At 41.9% G+C, this 13,515-nt stretch overlaps 1 protein-coding gene across 1 annotated transcript in view; it reads left to right on the top strand.

The window, feature by feature from the left end:
* LOC134353565 (spondin-1-like) overlaps positions 1-13,515 on the top strand; it is a 349,278-nt gene that overhangs the window by 291,530 nt on the left and 44,233 nt on the right. The window contains exon 8 of the mRNA XM_063061609.1: positions 11,698-11,899. Coding sequence (XP_062917679.1) covers positions 11,698-11,899 — 202 coding nt within the window. The remainder of the gene's footprint in view (positions 1-11,697; positions 11,900-13,515) is intronic.

Raw genomic sequence — 13,515 nt, 5'->3', positions numbered from 1 at the left:
ACTTATTGTCTGTCTTCACTGCCCTTTCTCTGTGAATTTAACACTTTATTCTGCATTCTTATTGTTTACTTTTAACTACCTTATAGCACTTCTGTGATGAATTGATCCGTATGAACAATATGAAAGAAAAGCTTCTTCCCCACCTTCTTATTCTGGCTTCTTCCCCCTTCATTTCCAGTCCTGGCGAAGAGTCTTGGTCTAAAACATTGACTGTTCATTCCTCTCCATAGATGCTGTCTGACCTGCTGTGTGTGTTGCTCATAATACTCAAAATATGACCTCACCAACATCTTATACAACTGCAACATAACCACCCAACTTCCAATCTTGATGCCTTGACTGCTGTCCAAAGTTCAAAGTTCAAAAGTTCAAAGTAAATTTATTATCAAAGTACATACATGCCACCCTAAACAACTCTGCCATTCATTTTCTTGCGAGGTTTCGCAGTTAAGTACAAAGAAACACAATCAAATCAATGAAACATACATGACAAATACAGATAAACACCAATGTGCAAAAGAAAAATAAGCTGTGAATACAAAAAGAGAGAAAAAATTATAAATAAATAAACAATATTATAAAGAATATGTCTTGTAGAGTCCTTGAAAGTGAGTCCTTATGTTGTAGAAACCACTTCAGTGTTGAAATGAATGAAGTTATCCATGATGGTTCAGGAGCCTGATGGTTGAAGGGTAATAACTGTTCCTGGAGGCTCCTGTACCTCCTTCCTGATGGTAGCAGTGAGTAGAGAGTATGACCTGGATGGTGGGGGGCTTTGACGATGGATACTTCATTCCTGTGACAATGCTTTGAGTGGATGTGCTCAGTGATGGGGAGGGCTTGAGCTGTGATGGACTGGGCTATATCCATTACTTTTACCAAAAGCCTTCTTCACCAACAGATCAACAACAGTGAGTTGTCCCCCCTGACGGTCAACATCAGAGCAGGACTTACCTACTGGCACTCTGTAGAGACAAAGTAAACCCATTTCCCTCCAGAACCCAAGGAGTTAAATTCAGATTAAAATACAACAAAAGTACACTGATAGAGTGCTAATTCTGTTAGCTAAAGTCAGTCCTAAAGGCAGCAGTATTGTTAAAACTATTTTTACCTCACACAGTCTCAGTGCAAGGTAGACTGAATAATGAGTTGGAGACGGCTGAACGAATCTAACCATTTAGAATTTTGGATTATCACTGTTCCTGCCTTAAAGGGTCAAAGGCAGGTTTCCTCTGTAAAAGTAGGAATTGTAGCAAAATCTTTCAGGAAAGGGTCAGTGGGAAAAATGGTGGAGGATGCACAGATGTAAGACTCTCATTACGAGGAAGGCTTGGCAAAGGCTAATCTGACTTTCTTCAACATGCACGATTAAATAGAAATATGCATTAAATGGATTTGGGGAGGCAGTCGGCAGTATCTAAAACTGGATTTGTGTAGTTAAATGAACGTCATTAATATAAGAGCAAACAGCCAGCGTCTTTTTTTCCAGGATGGAAATGGCTAGTAACAGGCAGCATAATATTAAGGTGATTGCAGGAGAGTTGAGGGGGAGATATCAGAGGAAGGTTTCTAACATGGACAGAGGTGAATGCGTGAAACATTCTGCCAGGGGTGGTGGTAGAAGTAGATGCATTTGAGACATTTAAGAGACTGTTAGATAGACACTTGAATGAAAGACAAATGGAGGTCTATGTGGGAGTGCTGGACTGATCATGAAATAGGTTTGTATTTTCTGGCACAACATTGTGGGCTGAAGGGCCTGTACTGTGATGTTCTGTTCTACATTCAATATTTCATTTTTTTAAATCATACTCCATTATGAATGTTTTTCCTCACAGCATCCTTTCACTCTGAATGGTGTCTTGTTACATCAACTTCCCAGAATTTTGAACTTTGAATGGCAAGATGCTGTTTGAGTGAATTCTAAAAGTTCATAGAGCATAGAATCCAGAGCAGAGAACAGCAAAGCATGTTGTAAACATAAGAGATCCTGCAGATGCTGAAAATCCAGAGCAACACGCACAAACTCCTGGAGGAACTCCGCAGGCCAGGCAGTATCTTCGGAAGGGAATCAACAGTCAACGTTTCAAACCTGACCCTTCATTAAGGCAGGAAAGGAAGGATGTTGCCTGACCTGCATTTTAAGTGTGTTGCTCAGAACAGGTTGTTTGGCCTGCTAACCTTTTAACCTACTCTAAGATCAATCTTTCCCTCCCACACACTGTAGCTTCTACCTTCTGGCAGTACGTTCCACACACCCACCATGCCCTGTGTAAAAATCCTACCTCTGACATCCCTCTATACTTTCACCCAAACACCTAAAATGATGCCCCTTCATATTTGCCATTTCCTCCCTGGGAAAAAGTCTCTGGCTATCCATTTGATCTGTCTCTTATCATCTTGTATACCTCTATCAAGCCACTTCTTATCCTCCTTCATTCCGAAGGGAAAAGTTTTAGTTCGCTCAACCTTTCAAAAGACGTGTGTTCTAAGGGGAAGCATCCACAAGAGAATTTTTACATGAAGCCTTATCAGAAAACAATAGCGACTCATAAATAAGCTCAGAATGGTCACCACAAGAATATTTTCTAGGCATTTTCAAACCTGTAAGTGATTACACTGGACAACAAATTTTTTTTGAAAGTGTTGCTCCCTCAGAATTCGTCTTTTTCATGATAGACTACTTGAAGCTGAACACAAGTATAATTTCAGACTACTTGGAATTTGGAGAAACAGGAAATTAACTTTTATTGAATGTAATGGGTTTAATTGCATAACAGTGCTGACACTTTGCAATAGTTCAAACAAACTAAAAAATGTTTTGTTGTTGATCTTCATTTGTACTCAGTGTCTGAGGATTCTCACTTAAGTGTCCAACAATGATCAGCCAGCATTGATGGATTCCCTTTGCCCTGATATCATTTCTCCATCATTGCAATGTGCTGGTGAAACCTTGTGCCATGCTCGTCACTGTCAAAATTTGCAGGGAAGTCTAAATGGGAATGCAGAAAATGAGTCTTTAGAGACATGTTGCACTTCATGGTTTTGTATGCTTGCAGCATGTTGTTAACCAGCTGCATGTAGTTCAGTGCTCTGTAGTTGCCAAGAAAATTTTCAATAACATCCTTGAATGCCTTCCATGCAATTTTCTCCAGTCCCACTGGAAGTTCTTTGAATTGCCTGTCACTGATGACCTGTTTAATTTGTGGACCAACAAAAATGCATGACTTGAATTATGAATTGAAATAATAATTAAAAAATTGGTGTATGATAGGGAAATTTCATGGTGATTTTCATGATCAGCAATCCAAAATCCGTAAGTTATACCGAAAAGTATTCAGGAAGCAAAACTTTGTTATCCAATATTATAAAACATTTTTCCTCAACAGCCCTGAGCATAAAGCTTATTGCTGTTCTTCAGTGAAGGAAGAAAAAATAAGTCTGATTTTGATGCTTATACAAGGTGAAAAGAGATTTTATCAGTCTTGGTGGAAGTATAGGAGGTGGGACATTATTTTTATTTTTATTTAGACGTACAGCTTGGAACAGGCCCTTCTGGCCCAATAACCTGCAAGGCCCTTGATTTAACCCTAGCCTAATCAGGGTACAATTTGCAATGACCAATTAATAGTCTTTGGACTGTGGGGGGAAACCAGAGCACCCGGAGGAAACCCACACAGTCATGGGGAGAACATACGGACTCCTTACGGACAGCGCTGGAATTGATATCTGAACTCTGTTGCCCCGAGCTGTAATAGCATCACACTAGCGATGCCCACTTTGTAACTATTATGCTGCAGTTGTGTCAATAAATTGTGAGACTGCACTACAAAGTTCAAAATAAATTTCTTATCAAAGTACATATATGCCACCATGTACAACCTAAGATTCATTTACTTGTGGGCATTCACAGTAAATACAAAGAAATATAATCGAATCATTGAAAAACTGCACATACACTTGGAATATTGTATACAGTCCTAGTCACCCTGTTGTAGTAAAGACATAGTTAAACTGGGAAAAAGAAGATTTACGAGGATCTTGCCAGGACGAAAGGGCCAGTATTTCTCTATGACTCTATAATCTGATTCTATTATTTTTGTTGTAATTGCAATGCAGAAACATTCTGCACAGAACATTCCTCAAAAACAAATCACCTGACAAAACTACCTAACCAGAACCTTGAAGTGAGAACCAAGAGCTGCTCTGCTTTGATTAGACTTTCAACATTGCTTTTGCTGACTTCCTTCTCAAGTCTGGCTGGGTGCTGTTCAATGTCCGGTAATTAGACCATAAGATATAGGAGCCATTCGGCCCAAAAATCAAATGGCAAAGTTCTGAGTCTGCTTCTACAGAAGTGGTTTGAAACATAGAAACACAGAAACATAGAAAACCTACAGCACTATATAGGCCCTTTGGTACACAATGTTGTGCCAAACATGTCCCTTCCTAAGAAATTACTGGGGTTACCCATAGCCCTCCATTTTTCTAAGCGCCATGTACCTATACAGGTACATTGCTTTGATATTGCTTTCTTCTGGACAGTGTCTTTAAAAGATGGGTGACCCCCCCCCCACCCATTATCAATACTATTCAGAGACTGTCTGCCTGGCGTCAGTGGTTGCATGAACCGGACTTGGGGATATGCACCAGCTGCTCATACGACCACCCACCACCTGCTCCTGTGGCTTCACGTGACCCTGATCAGAATCAGGTTTATAATCAACAACATGTGTCGTGAAATTTGTTAACTTAGCAGCAGCAGTTCAATGCAATACATAATATAGAAGAAGAAAAGTAAAAATAAATAAATAAGTAAATCAATTACAGTATATGTATATTGAATAGATTAAAAATCGTGCAAAAACAGAAATAATACATATTAAAAGACTGAGGTAGTGTTCATGGGTTCAATGTCCATTTAGGAATCAGATGGAAGATGGGAAGAGGCTATTCCTGAATCACTGAGTGTGTGCCTTCATGCTTCTGCACCTCCTCCCTGATGGTAACAGTGAGAAAAGGGCATACCCTGGGTGCTGGAGGTCCTTAATAATGGGCGCTGCCTTTCTGAGACACCACTCCCTGAAGATGTCCTGGGTACTTTGTAGGCTAGTACCCAAGATGGAGCCAAATAAATTTACAACCCTCTGCAGCTTCTTTCGGTCCTGTGCAGTACCCCCCCACCCCATACCAGACAGTGATACAGCCCTCAGAGTGCTCTCCACAGTACATCTATAGAAGTTTTTGAGTGTTTCTGTTGACATACCAAATCTCTTCAAACTCCTAATGAAGTGTAGGTAGGGTGGGGGGGGGGGTGGTGGTTGGGTTAGGCAGGTGATACACCTTGCCCAAGGGTGACCTGCAGGCGAGCAGAGGGAAGGAGTGCCTTACACCTCCTTTGGTAGAGACGTATATCAACCCCGCCACCCCAATGTATGTGTGATAAATAAATGAACCTGAATCATAAAATTGCTGAGTCTTGATCACCCTCACACATGTTCCACTACCCTGGAGTCATTAAATGATATCCCCACTTAAAAGTTCTCTCCACGCAACGCTAAATCTCTCAATGATGCCAAACCTCCCCTGACGACTATTGACCTGTGACATTAATTCTCTTCCTCTCTTAAAACTTGCTGCTTAAGCATTTCCAGAGCCTTCTGCTTTTATTTAAATTTCTTATTCCTAGCACCCACTGTTCTCTGCTATTGTTGAAAGAAATACGATTTCTTTTCCAGGAGAAAAGAAGATTAGGGCACGAAGATTATGACGCAAAGAAATGACTGAAGTGGTTAAAGAAACAAACTGAATGTGCCAAGGCTTATTTTCAGTATCTTACCATACATTTCAAAGATAAATGGAAATTTATTGGCATATGCCAGGCAGCGGGGTGGAGACAGGTCTCTACAAAAAGAGGTATAAGGCACTTCTTCCCTTTACTAGCTTGCAGGTCACCCTTGGGCGAGGTGTAGCACCTGCTTCACTCCCTGATCAGTGTCACGTGAAGCCATAGGAGCAGGTGGCAGATGGTCGTATGAGCAGCTGGTGCATATCACAAGTCCTGGTTATGCAACCACTGATATCAGGCACACAAACTCTGAAGGGTATTGAGAAAGGCTAGGGTCACCCATCTTGTAAAGACTCTGCCCAGAAGAAGGCAATGACAAACCAGTTCTGTAGAAAAATTTGCCATGATCATGGTCATGGAAGCATCATGATCGCCCGTGTCATACAACATGGCAAGTAATGATGATGACGATGAACATTGTCATTTGCACAAGTATAGATGTGTGCACAAGGGCAAAATAATAACTTACAGTAGCATCACTGACACACAGCATCAAATAATCAGCACACTAAAGCCTTCTTAACCACCCTATCGATCTCTGTAGTCACTTTCCAGAAGCTATGATCTTGGATCCCAAGATCCCTCAGCTCAGTAATACTGTTAAGGATCTTGCCCTTAGCAGAGTACTGTCTCCTTGCATTTCCCCTACCCAGGTGCAACACCTCACATTTATCTGGGTTAAACCCCATCTTCTACTTCTCTGCCCGTATCTACAACCAATCTATATCGTGCTGTATTCTTTGCCAGTCTTCTACACTATTCACAACTCCTCCAATCTTGGTATCTTTCACAAGCTTACTAATCCACCCATCTATATTTTTATCCAGGTCACATATATATCACAAACAGCAGAGGTCCCACCACAGATCACTGCGGAACACCACTAATTACAGACCTCCAGCTCAAATAAGTCCCTCTGTCTTCTATGCGCAAGCCAGCTCTGAATCCAAACAGACAATTGTTTGAACGGTTGATGGGAAGTAGCTGTTGTTGAACCTGGTGGTGTGGGCCGTCAGACTTCTGTACTTCCTGCCCAATGGTAGCAGTGAGAAAATGGCATAACCTAAATAGTGAGGGTCTTTGATGATGGATGTTGCCTGCCTGAGATAATACCGATGGTGAGGCGGTGGGGGGGTGGAACGTGCCTCTGATGTATTGGTCTGAGTCCACTGCTCTCTAGAACGTTCTACACTCCTACATTTCAAATTCCATACCAGCCCATGAAGCAACCAGTCAGGATAATTTCAGCAGTACATCTGAAGAAGTTGTTTAAGGTGTTTAGTGATAACCTGAATCTCTTTAACCTCCTGAGAAAGTAATGATCCTGGTTTGCCTTTCTTGTGACAGTCTTATTGACACAAACTGAGATAGAACTCTTTTTGCTAAAGTCCATGTAGACAACACTCACCGCCTTCCTTTATCAACTTCCTGGTGTGTGTGTGTGTGTGTGTGTGTGCGCGCGTTCACACACCCTTAACTCCAGATGGAGTCGTCAGAGCGCCGTCATGATAAGCTTTTTTGCTATGCTCATCGTACAGTCATGTCTTAGGCATCTGAGACCTGGCGGAGCCCATCCCTCTCCAGGTTTTAACTTCCTGGTAACTTCCGCTAAATACTCTACAAGATTGGATAATGCGACCTACCACGCAGAAATCCATACTGATTATCCTTAGTCAGTCCATGTCTATCCAAATCTGGACCTTAGAATACGTTTCAATAACTTTTCCACTACCAGTCAGAATCAGAATCAGAATCAGGTTTATTATCACCGGCATGTGACATGAAATTTGTTAACTTAGCAGCAGCAGTTCAATACAATACATAATCTAGCAGAGAGAAAAAAAAGATCAGGCTCGCCGGCCTATAATTTCCTGGTTTATTTTTAGAGCCTTTCTTAAACAGCAGAACAACAATGGCCATCTTCCAATCATCCAGTACCTCATCTGTCACTAAGTTCGATTTAAATATCTCTTCTAGGAACCCTGCAATTGCCTCCCACAGGGTCCGAGGGAATACCTTGTCAGGCCCTGGGAATGTACCCACTCTGATTTGCCTCTAGACAGCACATTCTCTTGGTGGGGACTTCTACTTATTGCCTCTTCCTTTTCCATGAAGTTGATGCCGCTTTGCCTAATTTCTATCGACTCTCAAGTACATATGGATGTAAAAATATCCATTTTAGATCTCCCCCATCTCTTTTGCCTTTGCATATGTATTACCATTCTGATCTTTCAATTTTGTCCCTTGCAATCCTTTTGCTCTTAACATATCTGTACAATCCCTGAGAATTCTCCTTCACCTTGTCTGCTAGGACAACCTCATGCCCTCTTTTAGCCCTCCTGATTACTTTCTTAAGTGTTCTTTTGCATTTCTTATATTCTGTCAGTATCTCATTTGTCCCCACCTGCCTATAACTGCTATGCGCTTCCTTTTTTAACACATTTCTTAAATAGGGTCTCAATACCTCTTGAAAACCAAGGTTCCTAAAACCAGTTATCCTTACCTTGTATTGTACATACAAGCTTTGTACTCTCAAAATTTCACTTTTGAAGGTCTCTCACTTACCAAATACACCTTTGCCAGAAAACAGCCTGTCCCCAACCCACACTTCCCAGATCCTTCCTGATATCATCAAAATTGTCCTTTCTCAAACCATGGAGCAGATTTATCGTTTTCCGTATTTACTTTGAAACTAATGGCATTATGAACACTGGATGCAAGGTGTTCCCCTACACAAACATCTGTGACCTGCCCTGTCTCATACCCTAATAGCAGATCAGGTATTGCACACTCTCTTGTTGGGACTTTGATTTATTGACTTTCATGAACACAGTTGACAAACTCTATCGCATCTAGTCCCTTTATAGTATGATAGTCCCAGTCAATATGTGGAAAGTTAAAATCACCTATCAAGTTTCTTGCAACAATCTGCGATGTCTCTACAAATTTGCTCCTCTCAATCCCGTGGACTGCCGGGTAGTCTATAATATATTCCCATATAAGTTATTGAATATATTTAAAGCAGAGGTTGACTGATTCTTGATTAGTAAGGGTGTCAAAGGTTACAGGGAGAAGGCACAAGAATGGGATTGAGAGGGTTAATAAATCAGCCATGATGGAATGGTGGAGCAGACCTGATGGACTGAGTGGCTTAATTCTACTCCAATGTCTTATGCTCTTAAAATAAAGGGCTATTCAGAATGTTTTTTTCATTCAAAGAGCGGTGATTTTTTGCAAATCTCTGTCCCAGAAGCTTAGTCCCTCAATGTATCTAAGAGTAAAATCGGCTGATGGATTGTTTGAAAATGAGTTGTTAATCCTGTAAACTGTAGACCAGTGAGTCTGAAATCAATGGTAGGGATATTACGAAAATTGGTGGTGTTGTGGACAGCGTAGAAGACTGGCAAAGAATACAATGGGATATTGATCAGTTGCAGAGATAAGCGGAGAAATGGCTGACGGAGTTTAACCCAGCCAATGTGAAGTGTTGCACCTTGGTGGGTGAAATGTAAGGGCCTTAACAGTGCTGATGAGCAGAGCGATCTTGGAGTTCAAGTTCATAACTCCCTGAAGGTGACAACACAAGTTGACAGGGTGGTTAGGAAGACATATAGCATGCTTGCCTTTATTAATCGAGGCACTGAGTTCAGAAGTCAGGAAATTCTGTTGCAGCTTTATAAAACTCTAGTTTGGTTGCATCTGGAGGATTGCATGAACTTCTGGTTGCCCCATTATAGGAAGAATATTGAGGCTTTGGAGAGGGTGCAGAAGAGGTTTACTAGGATTCTGCCTGGATTAGAGGGCATGTGATATATCGAAACAGTTGACAACTTGGGTTGTTTTCTCTAGAATAGTGAAGACTGAGGGGAGATCTGACAGGTTTATAAGATGATGTGAGGCAAAGATAGAGTATTAAGACAATATCTTTTTCCCGTTGATTGAAATATCTAATACCAGAGGGCATGAATTTAAAGTGAGAGGGGGTAAGTTCAAAGGAGATATGAGGGGTTTAGTTTTGTTTTACACAGAGAGTGATGGATGTCTAGAATGCATTACCTGGGATGGTGGAGGAGGTAGATACATTAGAAACTTCTAACAGATATTTAGATAGGCACATGAATGTGAGGAAAACGGAAGGATGTGGACATTTTGTAGGAGAAGACATTAGCTTAATTGGTGATTTGATTACAAATTTAATTGGCTTTGCACAACATTATGGGCTGAAAGCCCTGTTCTTGTGCTGTACTGTTATATGTTCTATGAGTAATTAAGGGATGCATGCTTAGATTTGGAATGTGGAACCAGTGTAAAACGTCATCCCTAGTGTTACAAACTGCTTTTACTTGCGATGGTCGTGTGCAAGGAACTTCAGGGCAGGGTACAATGTGTTCTGATGTGGCTCATCGAGTCTGCTTCGCCGTTCGATTATGGCTGATCATTTTTTCTCCTCCTCAGCCCCACTCCCCGGCCTTCTGTCTGTAACCTTTGATGCAGTATTCAATCAAGAACCTATCAATCTCTGTTTTAAATACACCAAATGACCTGGCCTCCACAGCTGCCTGTGGTAACAAATTCCACAAATTCACCACCCTCTGGCTAAAGAAATTTCTCTGCATCTCTGTTTTAAGTGGACCCCCTCTATCCTGCGGCTGTGCCCTCTTCCCCCCAGACTCTCCCACCATGGGAAACCTTTCCACATCTCTCTGACTAGGCCTTTCAACATTCAGAAGGTTTCAATGAGATCCACCCCCCCCCCATCCTTCTAAATTCCAGCGAGTACAGACCCAGAGCCATCAAATGTTCCTTGTATAATAACCCGTACATTCCCAGAATCATCCTTGTGAACTGCCTTATCTTTTGGGCAAGATCAGAGGAGTAGGACTAATTTCCAAAGAACTGACAGAGCATGATGGGGCAAATAATCCTCCTCCATTGCTACATGATTCTCCCTCCTTCTTTCCTTTCTCTCATGGTCCACTCTCTCCTCCTATCATTTTCCTTCTTCTCCAGCCCTTTACCTTTCCACCTATCACCTCGCAGCTTCTTACTTCAGCTCCTCTCCCACCCACCAAGCTCCACCTATCACCTTCTAGCTTGTCCTCCTTCCCCTCCCCCACCTTTTAATTCTGGCATCTTCCTCCTTTTTTCCCAGTCCCGAAGAACGGTCTCGGCCTGAAACATCGACTGTTTATTCATTTCCATTGATGCTGCCAGACCTGCTCAGTTCCTCCAGAATTTTGTGTGTTGTGTTACTACAATGCTATCACTTTGTCTGATCAGACATCTTGGTTAGCCATGGCAACTTTCCAAAACTAATTTTCTCTGCATTCTCAAGTTCTTTCACTGTCCCAGATGTGGTTATATAGCTTGATGAGCAATTCAGAAATTTGCATCAAGAATCTAGAAAATATAATTTGAAATCTCACAACGGTAGATTGCCAATTTGTGAAACCTCTGAAAATTAAGCAGCCTCATGTGTAGCACCTTATCAAATGACTTCTGAAAATCCAAGTGAGTGCATAGTTTGTGGAATCATTTCAGTGTTGGGGTGAGTGAAGTTATTCACACCAGTTCAGGAGCCTGATCATTGAAGGGTAATAACTGTTCCTGAGCCTGGTGGTGTGGGACCTAAGGCTCCTGCCTGATGGTAGCAATGAGAAGAGAAAACAGTCTCTAAATTATTAATCACCACGACAGCAAGACCTATTTGGAGTTAAGTGACATTTGGAACTCCAGCTCACATCATAAGTACTTGTTATACTGCATTTCAATGTTAATGCTGAACTTGAAATTACACTGTGCTGCACTGCCAGTTTCAATCATCTCTGTTTCTTTCTCATGCTGTTCAGGCGTGCGGCTCCATCCGCAGAGTTCTCCGTCGATCGCACACGGCACCTTATGTCCTTCCTGACGATGCTAGGCCCCAGCCCAGATTGGAATGTGGGTCTCTCTGCCGAGGACCTCTGCACCAAGGACTGTGGCTGGGTACAGAAGGTTGTTCAGGACCTCATTCCTTGGGATGCTGGGACTGACAGTGGAGTGACCTACCTGGTAAGCAGTTCCTTATTTTCTCAGCGGTGTTGCTCAAAGAAAGAGGTAATTCATTTTTCATTGCCACATGTGCTGAGATACAGTGAAAACCCTTTGTGTGCATACAGTCAAGATTGAAGATTCATTCAATTTAATGTCTTTTGCAGCACACAAGTGTAAAGGAAAACTAAATAATTGTTACTGTGGATTCAATGCAGCACAAAAACACTCAGTAAGATAAAGAACGCAATAATAATAAAACATAATAAATACAAATACATAAGCTAGCTTATATACATACACTGATTTTTATGTCCATAAAGTGACGCTAGGCACAGGAGTGTCTGTACATAAGGTGTCTGACAGGAAATGATAAAGTAGTGGTGGTTGGGGATGTGGAGGGGTGGGTTGCTGGATGGAGGTGTTGATCAGCCTTACTACTTGGGGAAAGTAACTGTTTTTGGGTCTTGCGGTCCTGGTGTGGATGCTACGTAGCCTCCTCCCTGATGGGAGTGGGACGATCAGTCCATGAGCAGGGAGGGTGGGATCCTTCATGATGTTACTGGCCCTTTTCCGGCACCTTTCTGTATATATTACAGCTTGGTGTGTCAGAGTTCAGAGTTCATTTCTGGTGCAAGTTTGTACATTCCTTCCCGTGTACAAGTGAGTTTGCTCTGGGTGCTCAGGTTTCCTCCCAAAGGCTAAAGACATACCAGTTAGGATGTTGCCCTTTCTCTCATTTGGCTTAAAGGTTAAAGGAGAAGAATAGTTGTCTTCAGATATAGGCCTTGATATGATGGCATCTGGAGCAACTGTATGTGGTTCTGGGACAGTGCCACGCAGGGATAATACACTGAGTGACCCCTGTACTGGGTACAGGAGTGGAATCTGTTGTGTAGCCCATGCACTTCAAGGTTCGATGTGTTGTGCATTCAGAGATGCTCTTCTGCACACCTCTGTTGTAACACGTGGTTATTTGAGTTACTGTTGCCTTCCTGTCAGCTTGAAGCCAGTCTGTCCATTCCCCTCTCATTAACAAGGCATTTTCACCCATAGAACTTCCACTCATTGGATTTATTTTGTTTTTCACATCATTCTCTGTTAAGTAACTGTGAGACTGTTGTGTGTGAAAATCCCAAGCGATCAGCAGTTTCTGAGATACTCAAATCACCCCGTCTGGCATCAACGATCATTCCATGGTCAAAGTCACTTAGATCACATTTCTTCTCCATTCTGATGTTTGGTCTGAACATCAGCTGTACCTCTTGACCATGTCTACATGCTTTTATGCATTGGGTTGCTGCCATGTGATTGGCTGATTATATATCTGCATTAATAAGCAGGTGTACAGATGTACCTAATAAAGTGGCCACTGAATGTATAGACATTAAGCCGAAGAACAGTTGAAATTCCCAAAGAACAATTGAAAAACCCATTGGAATATTGACCTTTCTCTCATATGACTTACATTAAGTGTAACGGAATTTAGGTTCAGACACGAACCTTGATCTGATGGTACTTGGCACAACAGCATGTGGTTCTGGGCAATGCTACACAGGAATAATATTTTAGCCTTGGGGGTCTGTTGTGTGGGTTATTCTGAGTGGAACTAGATCTGAATCCTTCCAGAGTCACTG

Source organism: Mobula hypostoma, chromosome 11 (genome assembly GCF_963921235.1).
Source record: "Mobula hypostoma chromosome 11, sMobHyp1.1, whole genome shotgun sequence".
Taxonomy (NCBI): Eukaryota; Metazoa; Chordata; class Chondrichthyes; order Myliobatiformes; family Myliobatidae; genus Mobula; species Mobula hypostoma.
Note: the sequence above shows the minus strand (reverse complement) of the source record. Positions and strands in the feature narration are given on the sequence as shown.